The sequence below is a fragment of the Neovison vison genome, chromosome 11 (assembly GCF_020171115.1).
Source record: "Neovison vison isolate M4711 chromosome 11, ASM_NN_V1, whole genome shotgun sequence".
In the NCBI taxonomy this organism is placed as follows: domain Eukaryota; kingdom Metazoa; phylum Chordata; class Mammalia; order Carnivora; family Mustelidae; genus Neogale; species Neogale vison.
The window spans coordinates 4,742,076-4,762,322 of NC_058101.1; the positions used below are offsets into that span (position 1 = coordinate 4,742,076).

Below are 20,247 nucleotides of genomic sequence, written 5' to 3' on the forward strand. Positions count from 1 at the left end.
CAGGGGCGCCTGGGTGGCTCAGTGGGTTAAAGCCTCTGCCTTCGGCTCGGGTCATGATCCCAGGGTCCAGGGATCGAGTCCCGCATCGGGCTCTCTGCTCGGCGGGGAGCCTGCTTCCTCCTCACTCTCTCTCTCTCTCTCTGCCTGCTTCTCTGCCTACTTGTGATCTCTGTCTGTCAAATAAATAAATAAAATCTTTTTTAAAAAAAAAAAGGTTCAGAGAACAAACGTAGTTGGCAGGTAGGAGATGGGTGAAAGGGATCAAATGGTGTAAACTTCCAGATATGAGACGTCCTGGGGTTACCACGGACAGCAGAGTGAGTGCGGCTAACATCGTACATCTGAAAGTTGCCAAGTGGTGATCATTTCCCAATATATACGTATACAGAATCATTGTTGTATACCTTAAACTAACACAATGTTATATGTCAGTTATGTCTCAGCAAAACTAGAAGAAAAACAAAATTTTGTAAATTGATATCAAACCTGTATTGACTCTGTGCACTTTTGCCCCCTGAAGTAAGACCCGGCCCAAAGAGGCGATTCTATGTTCGAGACTGAAAAAGCAAGCCTGGGAAATTTTAGTTGTTAAAATTTCCCTAATGTTTACCTGATTTAGGCTCTATGATTATTCTAAGTCTAATGAGAAGGACGTCAGTGCAGGAACGGGAGCCGATGTTTGTTACCTCTGCATTCTTTGTTAAGTATTTACTGACATCTACGTCAGAAGACATGTGAGTAACGTTCATTATCACAGTATAGAGTTCACTTTAAAAAGTTGGAAGTCCCTCAAAATTAGATCATCCTGAACCCTCTTGTTGAGCTGTGTGGGAATGGAGAGAATCCACCACTCATTTGCCACAAAATTGGGCAATTATGTGGCTAATCTAATCATCCTGACCGTGTTCAGATCTAGTCCTTGGTCGCCACGGCCAAGCTGTTGACATGGTGATCGAACTGCATCATTAATTGAGGCAGCCTGGCCTGAAATTCGATTGTAAAGCTCTAGTGTGAAATGAGGAACAAGGGAGCCGGGATCCGAAAAGAAGGAAATATTTCCTGAGCAACTACATCCTGTATTAAAGCCTAGGATTCTTCGTTGCTAAATCGTTCATTAGTTGGTTCCTTCTAAGCCTTACTTTCTTCATCTGTAAAATGGGAGTAAATGTAAATTCATAGAATTTTTAAAAAGAATTTATTTATTTGAGAAAGAGAGCATAAACATGCACGAGTAGGGGGAGGGGCAGAGGGGGAAGGAGAAGCAGACTCCCAGGCAAGCACGGAGCCCAACAAGGGGCTCGATCCCGGAACCCGAGATCATGACCTGAGCTGAAGGGAGCTGCTTAACTGACGGAGCCACCCAGGTGCCCCGAATTTACAGAATTTCTAATAAAACTCTTGGTTTTAAGGAATTTGTAAACTCTGTAACATGATTTTATATATTATATATATAATATATATATATGTATATGTATATATATATAATATATATACAAATTAAGAATCTATGCCAAAAATTAAAAGAGGTTATCTCAAGGTTTAAGGGTTATCAGTAGAATTTACAAATAAAATAAAGGATACCTACTTAAATTTGAATTTCAGATAAACACTGAATGGCAGTTTAGAATATCTCAGGCAATATTTGGGATATATTTACATTAAAAATTCCTTTTTTTATCTGCTAAGCATTTTTATTTCTTAATCCTACATTTTTATTTGCTAAATCTGGGTAACCTAGTCATAGATGTTTTTCTTTTTCTTTTTTTTTTTTCCTAAGATTTGTCAGAGAGAGAGCGCGTGCGCACAAGCAGAGGGAATGGCAGGAAGAGGGAGAAGCAGGCTCCCAGCTGAGCACGGGGCTTGATGTGGGATTTGATCGCCGGACTCCAGGACTCCTTTGACCTGAGGCAAAGGCAGATGCTTAACTGACTGAGCCACTGAGGTGTCCCAGATGTTTTTCTTTTCTAATTTTCTTATCTGTATTTTTTTAATGTCTGTAATATGTATTATGCATGCAATAAGAAGAAATAGAAATTAAGATTTTTAAAAACTGCTTTAGTTACAAGTATACCAATAATAAAATCATATGCTCTCCCATTTTTAATTAGAGGCTTTGCTTGCTTGCCTATGGTCCCTGGACGGGAGCATCAGCCTCACCTGGAAGCGTGCTACAAATGCAGAACTCGGACCCCACCCCAGATCCACTGTATCTGAATTCACATCTGACAAGATTCCCAAGACATTCCAATGAGAAGCTCTGCTCCAGAGAGACCTCGACCAAAAGCTAAGGCTTCAAAACAGTTAAATCCTTTACAAAACAAAACACCAACAAAACAGCTCAACAACAATGCAAGGAGAATCTGAGAATGAGTTGGGTATCTGACCTGATCCAAGGAACCTTCTCAGAAAAGAGGAGAGGCCTCCCGGTGACAAGAGCTCTGGGTCCTTTGTCCTGTCCATCCGCCCTGGGCTGCCAGGCATGGCCACATGGGTTGCCCAGTCACCAAGTGATACCAGGAGGAACCTGTCATAGGACTTGGCATGAGAACGGCCCCTGGAATTGTATAAAATCGTGGCTCCTACCAGCCCCACCCTGGAGACTTCCGACAGACTCAGGGAAGCCTGGGAAACTAGTGGGGGGGGGTGGATTAAAAAGCAAGGGATCGTTTTTGGTTGTTTAGAGGTTCTGGAGGAAGTGAATTTATATTATTTTATTTGTGCAAGGGGGTTGATGTCCTGGTTTTTGTTGGTTTGTTTGCTTGTTTTAACACACTAGACTCTCTCAATGCTGACACAGTCCATTAAATACATGAGGTGAGCTCTGGGTAACATTACTGAAGTCCTTCTTTTAGTTGGTACTGAATGCTAATCCTGAGTAAACGTGCACGGTTGTGGCTGACCACTGAAAAGGCCTCCACATTACCTTTCACAGTTAGTAATGGACCGCCTTGGACCAGCAGTTCTAGCCACATTTTGTAAACATAAAGGCCATGTGGGAAAAAACAAGACAAAGCAAAAAACAAACAAACAAACAAACAAACAAAACACCCAAAAACCAAAAAAGCATGAAGCCAAAGCTCCATCTTCTGAAGTGCCCAAGGTCACTCCTGGGGATGAGCCCAAATCACAGGACAAACACAGGCAAGGGCCCCTCCCCCCTCCCCACCACAGCCCCCCTCTTCCCTTCCCGTTATCCTGCTGCGGGCTTCACCGCACAGAACAGTAGCCCATACAGGCCGGAGGTTTTGTTGCTACTGGCGTTTATTCATTTATTTACGATCTGTTTCTCTCACTAGAGTAGAAATTCCTGAGGGCAGGAATTTTGTCTGCCTCATTGATGAGTGCGCCCCCAGGGCCTAGACGATGCCCAGCACCGAGGAAACACTCGACAGACACCGCAGAAGGGAGGGATGAAACCAGACTGGCCTGCCCTCCAGCGACACACAAACACACTTCACTTTGGTCACTGTTTGCTACTTTTATGTGTTTTTGTCCTTCAATCATAGACTTGGCTGTTAGTCAAATATCTCGAGTAGTTTTGTTTCATCTTCCAGTAGATAATTCCTGGTTCTGTCATGTAGCTCTGAGTTAACACTTTTATGATAACTTCTGACACCACTTCAGACTCTAAGTAAATTGCTTCTTCCTATCATATCATGCATCTGCTTCTGGCTTTCATTAGCTGTACTAACATGCTAATCACTCTGTACCGCAGTCTCCGAGACAGGAAGAATGAGAGCTCCAGAAAACACTTGTTTTTTCTTCTTTATAGAAAAGCACTTGAGATCAAACGTGCTGCAAAATAAACCCTCAGTGGTACGGCCACAAAAATACTACAACCCTTTTTAAATGTTCGGCAAGGAAGCCAGGGCATTTCTGGGAACATGTGAGAAGGACAGCCCAGTGCAGTCTCATGGGGCTCCCCAGCCCGACGGCACTGACAACACTTCGGCAGAATCAAAAATGGAACAGATTGTGGGAAGGCAGAAAGGTTTCCAGAGATATGAGATGAGTGACAGGAAACACATCGATCAACACGCTTAATACTCAGATAGGGTTGGAAATGAGCGGCGCTTGCACTCCGTTTCCCAACGGAATCTTGGGCAACTCAATTAACCTTTTCTGCCACATTCTCCTCACTTGTCAATTGAGCACAACAATCTACATAGCAGAGATTGCGCAAGGGCGTGGTAATAAATGTGAGTAGACAGCCTATAGCACGGCACCTAGTAGTTTTATGGGAACTAGCACAAGATCAGGGGACCACAAGGGGCTCCAGGGGTCAAGCTAGATCCCTCCCATGGGACCACAATAAAACCATCCCACAGGGTTCAGACTCTAACCCTTTAAAAAAGGCGTCTGTACAAAGGGATTCGCAGGAAACTCCCCTTTGTTGAGAATGCCTCCTTCAATTTCAGATGGTCCAATCCTGCAGTATTGGTGTGCTGCGCTTTTGCCTTGTCAGTGACCGTAACACAGAGTGTGGATACAGGAGTCAGGCTGACTTATTCCACCAGAGTCTACTCTGTGCTGGACATATGACTTTGAACAAGGTACGGCCTTAACTTCCTGAAGCCTGCACTCCTCTAAAATAGCTATCCCGCTCACCCCACAAGGCTGGTACCAGACCTAAGTGAAAAAGGAGTAAGGGCTTCTCTTAGTGTCTGGTCCATGGTGTGCCAGATCAACAGTAACACTGTTTTCTGGCTGGATAACCCTGGTCACTTGAATTTTTATTTACAACTTAATCTTACAAATGTTAATCATTTTTGTTTCTCTTTTCCGCTCCCTCCTCAAATTCCTGCTTTTCATTTTTAATGTACGTTCAAAATTATAGGGAGAGGCTGAGGAGCCTGGGAAGATTTCTTCTTGATTTCTCCCAGCATCAAGGGAAGGGCTGTGGGGTGTGGGCCTTGGGAAGGCACTGGGACTCTTAGGGACAAAGATTCCTGTATTTCAGAAGTAGCTGTGTGAAAACAGAGCCATGAAAGTTTAAGGGACCACAGAGAGTTTAGGCAACTCATATAGGAATGGAAACCAGTGTATTTGGAGAGTAAATATCCCTCCCCTCATTTCTAGGCACTGTGTAACTTCTCTGGAGCCCAGTGCACCCCAGGGAGCAGGGGACTACCCCTATAATGTTCCTGAACTCCTGGGTATTTGGATGGACATTTGTGACAATTGAGCGTGGGGCTTTATAATTTACCAAGAACTTTCACACTCCTAACTTCTTCTGATCCTGGCAAAAAGCCTATGTGAGAGAGATAATTACCCCTATTCTAATGCTGTGAATGCAGAGGCTCAGAGAGCTTAATGTCTGGCCTGGGGGCTCCGTATTGCAAATCCGCAACTTCCTACTATGCCATATGACTCACTGTGTCAAGATCTTTTAACTTAACCTTGAAATCTGTCCTTTCCATGTGAGAGTATTTTCCAGTGTGAAATTGGATACTGTAGACACAAAATTGAATCTACAGCACGCTTACAGTTACATCGTAAAAATAAAAACTCAATGCTATGAACAGGAAAACACTTGGATATATTATAGCAAAATGGTAGAGGCAGTTACCCAAGTGGTAGATGGTGGGCAGTCTGTCTTTCTCCTTGTTCTACATTACAAGTTTCCTTTAATGAACATACGTTCACAATGCAAAATGTAAGTATTGTATTTTTTTTAAGTAGCTGGAGAATCAAATAATTCACCCAACTTTGTGCAGGAACAGAGGGGCCTCCGCAGCCTCCCCGACCTCCCCGCAGATCGTCCGAAGCGCTCCTGCATCTCCTCAGCCACTCGCAGACGTCCCGGCCATGGAGTCAAATGATCCAGGACGGCGTCAACACTCTGTTGATAATACGCTAGGCAGGGGCAAGAATCACTTCTACATTTTGACAGAAGTCGAGATTTTGCCCTGAAGGGACCAATTCATATTCATTCAAAGTAGCAAATTAGAAGAAATACTGAATGGAATTCTACAATGAGCTCTGGGTCTTTCTTAGCTACTCGTACTTCTCTGAAATAATTCCTGTCTGGAACTTCTTAGAATGTAACTTCGGGGACGGGGGGGGGGTGTCAAAGGGAACCAGCTCTCTAAGGTCATCTATTATTCACCAAGGGAAGGAGAACATCAGTGGGGGCCACGCCTTTGCGTGTCCAGCTTCTGCTGCATCCACAGTTCCTGGAACAACTCTTACGTGAAAACGAAGGTCTTCTGGCTTTGTTCTCACCTCACAGGATCTCTCAAGCGCAAAGCCCAGAAACTACCTCACATCTCCTCAACCCATGCTTGCTCACCTTCGCACAGCCCCGTGCTCTCCAGGTAAAACTGGGCTCTACACTGAGACACACACTCGCCAGAGGTGACGTTCGTGCCAGGCAGCCGCTCAACCTGCAGGCCTTCCCCGGGCTTCTTACACCGGACACAGTGAGCGCGTTCGGGACCCAGACAAGTGAGGCAAGAGGAATGACAGGCTGCCAAGAACAAAATGCAGAAAACAGTCCAAGGGTCATATGCATGTTGCAACCGAGGGGAGTCCCTAATGCAATCGAAACCCCTTAGAAGAGTTCGCCAGATACATTCTATCAGAAAACTGCTTTCTCGTGTCCTATACACAGCTCAGGGCGATGATATCTGTGAGACGTCCAGTGACGTCCAGTGACGGCGACGTTAACTGCTCACATCTCTCGCGCCTTGTGAGGGCGGTCAGGCTGGACACGACAAACCCCAGCAAACAGGACAATATTATCTTGGTTCTCCAGACACACATTCATGGAATGATGTCTTAATATCATGGTCTCAGTTTTTGCTGAAGATTTAACAAGTTTCCATACAAAGACCATTACTGTATTTTTTGCAAGGACGGTCATTGCGTTATTGTCCACTATGTCATCCATCAGCCGCGCTGAGGGCATCCAGGCAATAAATTCCTCCTAGAATTTACGTGAGGAAAGGCTGCTTTCCTAAACCAGGAAGGGCCCCCTTCGGAGGAGCAACAAGAATTTAACAATCATCACTGTTTCTCGTTCTCCTTGGCTACTGGTTGAAATCAGACCCAGACAGGATATGGGAACTACCTCAGGCCCACATTTGACATAATTAACTGTTTACAAGAGCACTTTGATATAACTAACTTTGACATAATTAACTCTAAAAGAGTTCTTTAAAAGATTTCTAAATTTTCTTTTTCAGAATATTTATTGTGGCTTCCCTATTTTAAATACATACATACGTATTTATAACATATACATGCAAATGTATATGTCTATATTTATATAAAATTATACAAATATATATTTGTATATAAAAACACACACCAGTATATATAACATATATATAACATATATTAATATACATATAACTCTGTATATTCTTACAACTATTCTCAAACCCTTTCCCAAGTTTCCCTCCATATAAATATACATAAATTAATTGCATCTACTTGAAGTGTTTGTCCCAGTGTTCTAGTTTCAAAAGACAATGATCCCGCCCTCCCAATGAGCCCAAAGCCTTTTTGGCAAACAGCTATTTAAGACTTTCCATTTCCCTTAGCCCAGAGGCATTGCTACTAACTCAGTTCGCTCAGCTATATCGTTAACAAAGAAAGGTTCTTCAGGGAAAAACAAAATGAAGACTACAAAACACATTAGCAATGCCAGGAGCACATGGAAAAGGAGGAAGTAAGAGTTTTGTTTTGTCTTAACGTATGGTTGAGGAAATGACCATCCTCTCAAGGATGGCCAGAAAAGTCATGAATTTCAGGGGCGACATCACAAATATTCCAACATAGTTTTTTCTTCAGATTATTCCTTGGCAATAAAAAAAAAAAAAAAAAAAAAAAAAGCACAGAATGTATATACATAGCCACAGAAGATAAACTGTAGGGGAAAAGTGTCCTGAAAAGTAACTTCCTTCTGATGGGAAAGTCTCTTAAGAATGGCGAGGACACCAACAGTACCTTTGCAGAGCCCGTGGTCAGGGTAGAAGCCGTCTCCACAGCTGGACAGGCAGTGGCCTTGACGCAGAGCCCAGGGCTGGACGCAGGCTGTGCAGTGTGAGCCCGTGGGTCCAGAGCAGCTGGCACACGAATTGTGACAAGCTGAGGAAGAGAGTGAGAGGGACACCAGGGAACTCAGGTGACTCATAAGGGTTCCTTATATGCCAGGAAGCCCCTTCTGTGTCACCTCAACCTCCTTCAGCTGTCGGCGGAAAGATGCTTCAGGAGTGGTTGGATACCCATGACTGCCCACAGTGACCTCTTACCATCTTTTATACATGTTCTGTTATTTACCAGCTACCCTTTATTTAATGTTTCCATTAAGGGGTTTATGCACATGGCTGCCTTTAATCTTCATAGCAATCATGAGGTTGTGCAGATGAGAAAACTGAGGTCTTGGGAAGTTAAAAAATTTACCGAAGATCACAGAGGTAATGAGTAAGTAGTGTAGGGATTTAGCCCTAGGTCTGTCTGAACCTAAAACCCCCTACCTGAACAGGGAAGAGTGAGAAATTTATCTGTCTGAGTTCTGGGGGAACTGGAATTTTGGCTGGCTTGTCCACTAATTTGTCCATGCCTTTAGCCAAGTCAGGGTCTCTCCAGGCTCAGGATCCCTGGCATATGCACTGCGAGGTTGGACTAAAGGATCACTCGAGATATTTTTAGGTCTAACATAGGATTTAAGGCAGACTTACATTAAACAATCTTTGTATATGACAGTGTCGGGCATGCGTCTCTGCTGCTTTAGTCCTGGGTGATAATAGTGGAACATCTCTGACTGGTTTACAGATGATACCAGGGCCTGTCCTAAGGGATGGGATTGAGATACTAGAAGACTCCAGAAAACAATGGGCAGGAGCTGGGAGAGAGGAGCGTGGGCGTAGGATGAGATGTCGTGGAAGAGGGATAAACACTGGGGGAGGAAAGAGGTTGGCAGACCAGAGGGACGCTGCTAAGACAAGGCTGTGGGGCAGATTAAAACATCCTGCCACAAACCCACACTCTAGGTGAAGTGATGATATGTATGTTTGTTTTGGAGGAGAGGGGCAATCAAGGTGCCCCAGGCAGCAGTACGTTCCCGGAGTTGTCTCGAAGGAAAGACACAAGTCAAGCACACGTAAATAGAAATTCACAAAACCTCAAACAGGAATGTTTCATAGTTAAAGTCATATAAATCTAAAAGAACAATATATAAATAGCACATAAGCCCAAATTTTCAATAGATATGGACTTCAGCTTTACAAGCTATCAAACTTGGTTAATTTTTTTATTTTATTTTTGTGATGTGTTGTAGTTGCTGAGGTATGTGCTCATGCCATCTAAGAAAGGGTTTTGTCATAGCTACAACCTAAGTTAGTGAAGGTCTGTACGTACATAAGGACTATACGAAGATCTTAAAGATGTTCTTCATGGTGAAAAGCACCAGATGATCTCTAATGATGATTGATATGCATCAGTCTTTTACTTCATCACTCAAGTCCCACAGCAGCCACCTACTCCCACACCAAATACACACGTGCTTCATACTGAGAAACCTATTCCTTTCAATTTGATATCTTCTCATCATACACACAAATTCTTAAGTAAACATCATAGAGCACTAGGTAGTGTCAACGTGTCAAATGCATTTTGATGATGAGGAGGAGGACAATAATGATTATCCCAGACTTACCTCTGCATCTGCCAGTGGCCTCAGCATAGTACCCGCGGGGGCATTCAGCAATGCATTTCCCATCATGCAATACTGTCTTCTCAGCACAGGTAAGACACCTGGGACTATTGGGACCACAACTCTTACAGGATTGGTCACAAGCTAAGGGGGAAGAAACCCACCAGAGAAAGTCAATCATGAGCAAAGGGAGCACAGGAGTCTACTCTTTACAATGTCCACAGTTGGTATCAACATGGAAATCACATTGTCTCACTGCTCCGCTGAGTTCCGTTTCTTTGATTCTAACATTTCAAAGTACTCTGTACTTTCTGTTTTCACAGTTGAAGGAAACCGGATAATTACTCATTGAACCAAGCATAACAAATACTCTGAGCCACACCCACCAGCATATCCAGTATAATATAGGATTTAAAGTCAAAATGGGCTGGGGGGTAGGGATGCCAATCCAATAGGGGTTGAAGATATTCTCAAACTCATTAATAATCAGAAAAATGCAAAGAAAATGGGATGTCCCCATATACCTAATAACCAGAAAAAAAGTCTGAAGCTTGATAATGCCGAATGGTGGCAAAGATGTGAACGAGACAAGCTTCACACTTGAGAGTGTAGGTACTGGTGAGGTGGCCAGCACTACTTAGTCAAATAAAGAATCTGGAAAGTGAAGAAACCATCAGTTCTGCTCCTAGTTACCCACCCCAGGGCAGCTTCCATACAGGTTCATAAAGGGGTGCCTGGGGCCGTTCCCGGGTGCTCTCTAGTGACAGCATAGGGCTGGAGGGAAGTGGGGAGTCCGTTGTCCACAGCGGACGGGTGAGCCATGGGGCCGCAGCCCAGGGAGTTCTGTGCAGCAGCGAGAAGCAGAGCACCAGGTGATACAGCCACACAGGTGATTCAAACCGTAATGCTGAGTGTAAAAAGAACCTCGTGAACTCTGGAACGCATCGTTTAAGGGGGAAAAAAGGGTATGTACACTCGAAAGAATACTCCTTTTACATGAACCCATAAAAATGAAATGTATTATTTGATAAAACAAATAATACAGTATATGTTAATTTAAAAAAAAGACAAAAAAAATTAAAATAGGGGCGCCTGGGTAGTTCGGTCCGTTGAGTGTCTGACTCTTGGTTTAGGCTCAGGTCATGACCTCGGGGTGGTGCGATGCAGCCCTGTGTCCGCGGCCACGCTCAGCGCGGAGTCTGTGCAATACTCCTTCTCCCTCTTCTTCTGCCCCTCCCCTGCTCACACACATGTGTGTGCACTAAATAAATAAATAAATAAAGTCATAAAAAATTGAAATAGTTGCCTTGGCAAGGAAGGGAAATGGCTCTAAAGGAAGGAAAGAGAGAAAAAAGAAGAAGAGGAAGGAAGAGGGAGAGAATGGCTAACAGAAACCTCTGAACTTACTTTGATTTATTATGTTATGTTAGCCCGAGTCAGAAAAGCCCTTTATAACAGCACAAGTACTTAAAAGACTAAAGAATGAGGAGGTTTTTGTCTGTTGAATTTCCCCACCCTTTATATCTAACATTTGTAAAACTCAAAGCATGAACCGCCAATGAACTCGGCTGCTGTAAATTCTTCCAGCCGGGGCACACCGCCGTGTATGACAGGTTGTGCTGGATTTTTCTCAGCACTTGACGTTGAGATTTCTAGAGATACGGGCTGCTCAGTTATAAATTATTAAACCAACACCAGCCAGTCTTTATCTTGAACAGCGCTAAGCTGAACTGGAAATAAGTCAGCATTATCAGCATCAGACGTTTTAATTAACATCCCGATACCAATCAGTGACTTGGTTCACTGACGTTTTAGAAAATATTTATACAAACGCTTCTGAAGGCATTTGGTACAAACTTGGAGAACTCTTAAGAATTTTAGGAAAAGTGCAAACTGCAGTCTTTATCCAAAGCCTGTGGGTCAACGTCCGCGGTGTCACAAAGTCGTGCATCATGGAAGGGTATGTACACTCGAAAGAATACTCCTGCAGATAGCATTTCAGATGCACACTCTCTCCCTAAGCCACCTGTTCAGCAGTCCTTAACGCTTCCAGTCAGCAAGGATCTCGGGCTTTCTTCATCCAACCTCTCGGCCCAAGTCGATTTCCACCCCTCACCGCCTCAAGACTCACACTAATCCCTCGTTTTTTAATAACTATTTTTTAAATACCCGCTTCCCCAGCAGAAGTCACTTTCTCAACCCAGATGTAATGTCTCAGGAGCAGGTCAGTGACACGTCCCTCATCAGGGACAGTAGCCAGCCTCCTTGGGGACTTACAGTCTAAATGCCTTTGGGTTAGTGTGAACCTGACGTCTGCTGACCTTTAGAGAATGCATCTGGCTTAATTGAGTGGGAAAGTGGCACTGGCAGAAAAAGAGTAAAACCCAGCAGCCTGGCCTTTCTCTCCTGTTCTCTCCCAACTCCACACAAGAGCCTCTGTGACTCGTCCACAGCAAGTGAGACTTTCACACCAGTGATGCTGACGGATCTCCGCACAGCTTGAAGCAAGCAGCTGCCAAGGGCTAGCTCTCTTCCCTAAGACACGTGGATTTGTCAAGTCCCAAAGATCATCTCACTTTTGCTGCAGCCCTGCTCAGTAAACAAAACGAGGACAGTAACTCAAGAAAGTTTTATGGGCTGCACATTTCTATTGATTTAGTGGACTTTGTTATTAAAAAAAAAAAAAGTCATCACAGCCTGTTCATAGGTATGACCATCACAGCAAACTCAGTCCGGACCTTTCGTTCACTGTCCGGTGCCCACCCATGGACTTGGCAATGCCCACAGGGCAGTGGCGGGTCTGAAGACTGGCAGGAGGATAGGGTACAGGGGACAAGAGGATCAAGGGAGGCAAGAAGGAGAAGGAGAGAGAAACAGCAGAGGTGCGGAGAGAGGCGCATCCTTCCAGCCGGAGAGCAGTTAGGAGGCAGGTAGGATCGAAGCCAGAAGACGGAGGCTTGAATCCCAGCTCTGCCCCCCATTAGCTACGTGACCTTCAGCAAGTTTCCTAACGTCTCTGTCTCATCCGGAAAATGAGGACGATGACAGCAATCGTTGGGAGGAGCAGACACCAGGCACAGTACTTGTGCCAAACGCCGGCCTGTATCAACTCGGTCCTCCCACAGCCCTCTGAGCCGGTGCGTCTCAGTTTCTCACTGCTGCTACGACAAACGACCCCAGACTCATTGGTCTGAAACAGCACAGAGTTATTATCTTACAGTTTTTGAGGTCAGATGTCCTAAAGTCAAGACGTCAGCTGGACTGCATTCCTGCCGGAAGCCCTGGGGCAGATAGATCCCCAATTCTAGAGGCCGCCTGCATGCTCACTGCCCCTTCTTGGCTTCACCCTGCTTCTGTCTCAGATCGACTTTTCAGACTCCTGGAAGGACCCTTGCAGTTACTCTGGCCCAGTGGTCTCCCCCATCTCCGGATCCTTGACTGAATCACCCCTACAGAGTCCCTTCTGCCATCCAAGGCAGCAGAGTCACAAACGCTGGCTATTGGGACGGAGGCATCTCTGAGGGGCCGTTACTCTGTCTCCCACGGGAGCTACGGTTACCCCCGATCTACATAAGGGAAACTGACGCACGGAGCGATCACTCAACGTGCCCGAGGTCGCGCCTCCCCCAGGCCTTCCTGCCTCTCGGTGGGTTAATGTTTATAAAGCGCTTGGAAGGAAGCACGGAGCTGAGTTAACTCTCAACCACCTTGGCGTGGGCATTAAAGAAAGACAGAAAACACAGTCACAGCTTCAGCTTTAAGTCAGCGACACCAACATAAAGGTAGGTCTACGGCTCGCGGCTCTGGGGACGCCTTTGTCTCCGCGGACACTCGGGTGCAGTCGGGCACCGATGGAGAACTTGGAATTTGGAGGAAGGAAGCCCTGCTCCTCGTCGTGCAGCTGGGAGTCTGGAACGAGCAGCCGGAGCCTTGCCGGTTGGGGCCAGAACCAGCCCCGTACCCACCATGCTCTGGTGAAGCGGGGGCATGAAAGGCAGTCCTGCCGTTGGAAAAAAGAGCTTGCAAACGGCTGAAACACTGTCGGCGGTAGTGGCCATGTGCACATCTCCTTAAACATTTTATCTCTTTGAGAGAGAGAGAGAGAGCAAGCACGAGCCAGGGGGAGAGGGAGAAGCAGATTCCCTGCTAAGCAGGGGGCCTGACACGGGCTGGATCCCAGGACCCGCAGGACCCCGGGATCATGACCAGAGCCAAAGGCAGTGGCTTAACCCACTGAGCCACCCAGTGCCCCTGCCATTTGCACATTTGTGGACTAAAAGAAATGTTATGATTTTGATAAAACAAAGGATGCTGTAGAAAGAACGCGGCCTGGCGCACAGAGCAGGCACTTACGGCTGCAGATCCCCTGCCGGTTGTAGAAGCCGAGGCCACAGCTGCTCTGGCAGACGCCCTCCCTCAGCACGTGCAGGGGGTCTCTGCAGGCCGAGCAGTTCTTCTCCGTCGGACCCCAGCAGGCGGCACAGGACCCGTGGCAGGCTGCGGGCAAACGGCAACATCGGTGAACACGCTGTCCTAGAAAGGACTGGGTGCAGTGTTTCTTTCGAAGGTTTAAGAATTCATGAACAGGATGTTGGAGACGTCATTCCCAAATTGCGATGCACATATGTAGGCCCCAGGAGAAAAGCACCCCCCCACCACCAAAAATAACTATTTCTGTTGGCCAGCAGCACAACTGCAATAAATTACTGCTCGGAGACTTGGAACAAGCCATCGAGGCTTTTGAGTCACGGGAATCCCAGGATAGGGAACCATCATTTTCTAGACAAAGATGGTCTGTCTAACGAGATCAGATGGGCCTCCTTCAGCACGTCACCCTGTCTCTCATAACCAGACGCTGGAGTGTCGACGGGTCACTAGCCACGCTTCCAGCACCATGAAGCAGCAGCAAGGGGGGATGCCATGTACTCTCTCCGTGATTAGACCTTGAAAGACGCGCTACTGCTGGATTTCCACGGCTGTCTCCCCGCCTTCCACCCCTGTCTTCTCTCTCTCTAGCCCCTCCACCCCCCGCTCCTTCCTTCCATCCTCCCAAAAGACCCTTCTGGTCCTCCCCCAACACTGGGCTCTGGTCCCCCACCCCCACCCCCCTGCCACTCGCTTCTGCTCTCAACATGCGCTTTGACATACTTCTCTCTTACAACTTAACTTGCTAAGTATATGTTGTTCCTAAACCAGAGTTGTTCCTTGAACACTCAGAAATATCCTCCTCTTCCAGTATTTGGTTTTTACTATTTGTGTTTGCTTTTCACCTTAGCATGTCTGCAAAGAGACGTCTATTCTGAGTGATCCGTGTTATTAAAAGTCAATTAATTGTATGCCTAACCCCAACCTATGCTCCTGTTAATGCATCCTCATTTCCCAAGTGTTTGCTTCACCGTGGAGCACAGCCTGTTCAGCAGAGGCACTCATTCTGACCAAAACTGGGGGAGGAAAAGCCTTTGCTGATTGGAAGAGACTGGGTACTCTCTACCTAAGTAACTCCATTATGTATCCCTTTAGATCAGAAAAGGGTGTCTTTATTGCCAATCTCAAGGTCCAATCCCCTTCTCTCCGCTGGAAACTGCACAGGAAAGCCTTAATTTCAGACAACTTTCCTCCCCCAACAAATTCAGAGATAATTACAAATTCTGTTAAATGCTATAGGGTACCTGGCTGGCTCAGTGTGTTAAGTGTTTGACTCTTGATTTCAGCTCCGGTCGTGATTTCAGGGTTGTGAGATCGAGCCTCGTGTGGGGCTTGGCACTGGGCGTGGACCCTGCTTGAGATTCTCTCCCTCCCTCCCTCCCTCTCTGCTCCTTCCCTCTGGCTTAAAAAAATGTTAGGAAGGGCTCTTTGATAAAGAATGACAGTGGTGGAAGTGGAAGCAACCAACTTGAGGTAGATCTAAAGGATGGGAAGTTGCCAGCCCTGGAGAGAGCCAGAGAGCAGCACCAACAAAGTCCTTGAGCAGGAAAAGAGATCAGGGGTTCAAGGAACTGAAGGCTGCCCCCATAGTGAACCTAGCAGACACAGAGGGACCAGCAGGGCACAGAGGGGCACAGTGGACTGATTCATGGCTGGAGGGATAGGCAGAGGCCCAATCAAACTTGACCTTGGAGGTCAGGGAACGAAATGAGGATTTTACCCTAAGTGTAACGTGAAGTCTTAAATGGGTTTAAGCAAGATCAACACACGTCCTGATTTTCAAAGCTCTCTCTGGCTGCTGTCTGGAGAGGATGAAGGGACTTGCACGTAGGGAGACAGACCAGCATGGAGTCCACTGCTCTGGTCCAAGCAACAGATGACAGCAGCGGATGAAAAACAGAGTTGGAGGAAGGTTTACTTATTTACGAACTCCACATTCGGTACTTCATTGCTATTGAACATCTTCATTATATTTTATAATTAATCAATGATATTAATAATTAACAGAATTTTATAATATAATCATACTATATATAGTTTAACACCTTATTTATATTTTATTTTATATTTATATTTTATAACCGTGTTACATGAGAACACTTTATATCGGGATAAGCTACCCAAAGTACATTATAATTAAGGATGTGGATCAAAGATCCCAGTAACAAAGTCCACCCTGAACACCCATGAGATCGGTCCTTCGTTCACGTTGCCCGCTACCCTTCAACCACTGCCTAGAGTCGCCACCCAAGCGTCTATCCCTGCTTGTGCCTCAGCCTTACTGACTCAGGAGTCGCTTCAAAGCCATTGCCTAGCCAAACAAACAACATAACGAAGGAAAAACCCAACTCATTCCTAAAAAGGTGTGCCGGGCTAATCTACCCGTGTTCAGCAGAAGCACCGGCCCCACGCAGGGTGCCGTGGCCAGCCCGCGGCCCTCCCAGCCCGCCGCCGGAGGGGAGTCTGCTGCAGGAAACACTCAAACCAGCCCACGACCTGAGCTCCCCGGGGGCGTTGCACAAACTGCCCCGGGGAGCAAGGCCCCGAGAGGAGGACGGGAAGAAAGGCTCACACGACAACAGGGGCCAGACCGCAAACGTCACGGAAGCCAGGTGAGGCCCTGGGACTTCATCCGTAAGAGTTTTAGTCAGTTTTGCTTCTTAGAGAGTTTACTCTGCAGTGGGGAGAGGAGAGGGTAATTGACCCAAGACATTCTTAAGGGATGAAATCGCCTTTGTCCGGGGAGCACAGAGGAGGTGAGAAATTAAAGCACGACCCCCTAGTTCTCTTCGGGGATTGGCCTGGAGTGGTGCAGACATTCAGCTGCACTGGCTTTAAAATAGTAAAAATACTTCCAACCTGGCTGGCAAATAGTGTCATCCTGGTCCCTTCCGGAGAACCCTGGTTTCATCCCTGGGAAACCTAGAAGACACGGGGCTCCAGCCACCGAAAGGTCTGGCACAGGGGAGGGTCTCGGGGCTGCCCAGCGCCCCCGCCACCTGCTGACCAATCTGATTTGTGCCGTACTACTTGTTAAATTTCTTTTTAACATTATCCCTAGTGTGGACAATCAGAACAGGGCCAGGGAATGAGCAGGATAGAGGCTACAGGCTTAGGGACGGCACTCAGGCCCGTCACCAACTGAGCTGCACCTAACTTTTCAGCCCTGCCTTGGGCTACCTCCCTGGAGCAGGCCAGGTCCACGGAGCAGTATGCCCTAGGCTTGCCTCTACCAGTCCATGGGCTCCCGACACCCCATCTGGGATTCACCCAGTTGGCAATGCCTCCAGCTCCTTCCACAGCCCCCGCAATCCTGGTTACACTTGAGAGGCTTAAGCTGTCACTACTTCTGGGAAGCTTTGCTGAACTCGTCCAAACCGTCCCTCCTTCCTCTGTGTTCCTGCAGCTCGGTGGACCTCCTCTCTTCAGCTGTTGATCTGACTGTCCTAATCATTTGGTTACAGATCGGTCCCTTTCAACAGAATGTAGTATCCTCCGGAACGGGGGCCGCCTTGGAATCGTCTCCAACCCCAGGTCCAGACTGACAGCCGGCACAAAGTCAGTGTTCAGTAAATGTACGTTAAATGAATACACGGCAGATTTTTTTTTAACTGATTATGACAGAGTCATCCTATCCGTTACCTTCTACATGGAAAACAACTAACCACGACGTCATAGTCTGAAAGGAACAGGTGATAACTTCAGACAGATAAACTTGAGGCTGTAAATTTACCTACTACACAAATCAAAGTCCAGATCTCCTTCCGATGACCAGTACTTATGGCGTGCCTGTACAGAGTACCAACTGGAGGCCACCTTCTCTGTTTCCATGGCAAACAAACAGCATGTTTGATGGTCAGGCAAGTCTGCAGAAGGGATTTTTATTTCTTCAATACGGGACTCTGCTGAGCTGACGTTTCTTCTTTTTCTTTTCTTTTCCTTTTCTTCTTGAGCTGTCTCTTTTTTTTTTTTTAACATTTTTTTTTTCTTTTGTCGAGAGAGTGAGCTCAGGCAGACAGAGTGGCAGGCAAAGGCAGAAGCCGGCTTCCTGCTGAGCAAGGAGCCCGATGTGGGAGTCGATCCCAGGACGCTGGGATCATGACCTGAGCCGAAGGCAGACGCTTAACCCACTGAGCCACCCAGGCGTCCCTGAGCTGTCTCTTCTTATAATGACGTACTCCTACTGTGTTTTGCAATTGATTTCTAACACTGAACATATGCGACTGCAGATAATCTCTTCTTCTAGGCTGGTTTCACATGTGGCTTTTATTACCCTTGGCTTATTAGGAAAAGTAGAAGGTCACTCCCTGACTTTTCGCCATAATTGCTCTTAGTGATACATTTCAGATCACTCAGGGTTTGAATTGTATATTGTGAAAATGTGGGAATAAATTTAAAAAGAGGGCTAATGAGAGAAAACCATCTTCTTATCTTACATGCCGCACATAATTTATTTAGGAAAGCCCCTGACTTTTCTAGAGCATAGCAAGACATGTGTTGGCTTGCTGAGCAATTCATTTCAAAATGAAAAGGGACGAATTACTTTTCTTTCAGCAACTCTATATTGAAACCAGACTCTAAAAATAAGAAACTTCTTTTTGTTACTTGATAATTTTGAGATAGAAGATGGCTGTAAAAAAATTATGATCTGTGCTTCTCTAAGTATAAAATGCAGCCCCTTTCCAGGGATGTGTTAAAAGCACTTCTTACATAGGGCGCTTGGGTGGCTCAGTGGGTTAAGCCTCTGCCTTCAGCTGAGGTCATGATCTCAGGGTCCTGGGTTAAAGCCTCTGCCTTCGGCTCAGGTCATGATCTCAGGGTCCGGGGATCGAGCCCCACATTGGGCTCTCTGCTTGGTGGCGAGCCTGCTTCCTCCTCTTTCTCTTCCTGTCTCTCTGCCTACTTGTGATCTCTCTCTCTCTCTCTCTGTCAAATATATAAATAAAATCTTTTAACACACACACACACACACACAAAGCACTTCTTACAGGCAACTTCTCATTTTCCAGGAAGCCTTCCCAGACCCCGGTGGGTTGAGCCTGCAGTTCAAAATGCCCCTCAGAAATGAGAAGGAGCGTTGGTCCCTCACCCTCCCATGGCCTTTTGGAATACGTTTCTCAGCCATCCCCAGGGAATTGCACACTTGATCAGCAGGCCCTTTTGGAGTCATCAGGCTGCGGTTCTGCTTTCCAAACCGCCACGGGGGTTTTCACCAGCGACTACGCAGAAGCAGCCGGGACTGCAGACACAAGCAGCTGCGTCGTCCATGTCAAGTTCCTCCTTTCCCGTCCGTATCCATTTTGTAGCAACCATTAGCTTTCATCTTCGTCACACAAATGACGGGGAAGTACTTGCCAAGTTCTAAAGTATAATCAGGAGACAGTGGGTACATTTCCAATAAGAAGCCCTTGTTCGGGGCGCCTGGGTGGCTCAGTGGGTTTAGCCGCTGCCTTCGGCTCAGGTCATGATCTCAGGGTCCTGGGATCGAGCCCCGCATCGGGCTCTCTGCTTCGCGGGGAGCCTGCTTCCCCCTCTCTCTCTCTGCCTGCCTCTCTGTCTACTTGTGATCTCTGTCAAATAAGTAAATAAGATCTTAAAAAAAGAAACAAGAAGCTCTTGTTGGATGGAAAAATGTCCTTTCTATCTCACACTTCACTTCGCCGCTCCTCGCCATCCTAATCTGCAGAGCGGGAGTAACAGCAGCTCATGAGGAAGCGGTGAGACGCTCATTACTTATTGGAGCAAGTAGAGAACGGCACGCGTGACCTGGTGAGCGGCGTACGCTGCGAGATCTAGCACATCCCGTCTTGGCTGGTGTCAAAAATGATGTCACTGCAAAGGCAGCAAAGTCAAGTGCAGCAGGAGACGGAAGAGAAGGACAGAAGAGACGGTCGGAAAGGTGGTTCCGTAGACAGGACACGAAGAGCCCTCGGAGATCATTCCAGCAGCGACAGGAAAGGTCGCTTTCTCCAGCCTTCCCCAGAGGACTCAGACTTTAAAGCTCTTCCCTTGCCACCTCTACAACAGAGCAGCAAAAGCCCCGTGGGAAGCGACTGAACACAGCCTGGTGACGGCGGGGAAGCCGGGAAGCTGACCCGACTGGTCTCCTGTCCCCGATCCCAGCCCCGGGAGGCCGAGGCGACTTGTTGTGCAAGAAGCGG

General features: G+C 46.6%; 1 protein-coding gene across 1 annotated transcript in view; it reads right to left on the bottom strand.

Moving 5' to 3' along the window:
* The window catches only part of FRAS1 (Fraser extracellular matrix complex subunit 1), a 405,465-nt gene that overhangs the window by 188,631 nt on the left and 196,587 nt on the right, over positions 1-20,247 (bottom strand). Inside the window, exons 15-18 of the mRNA XM_044225418.1 lie at positions 14,015-14,158; positions 9,665-9,805; positions 7,954-8,094; positions 6,293-6,469 (exon numbers count right to left, since the gene is read on the bottom strand). Of these exons, the coding sequence (XP_044081353.1) occupies positions 6,293-6,469; positions 7,954-8,094; positions 9,665-9,805; positions 14,015-14,158 (603 nt within the window). The remainder of the gene's footprint in view (positions 1-6,292; positions 6,470-7,953; positions 8,095-9,664; positions 9,806-14,014; positions 14,159-20,247) is intronic.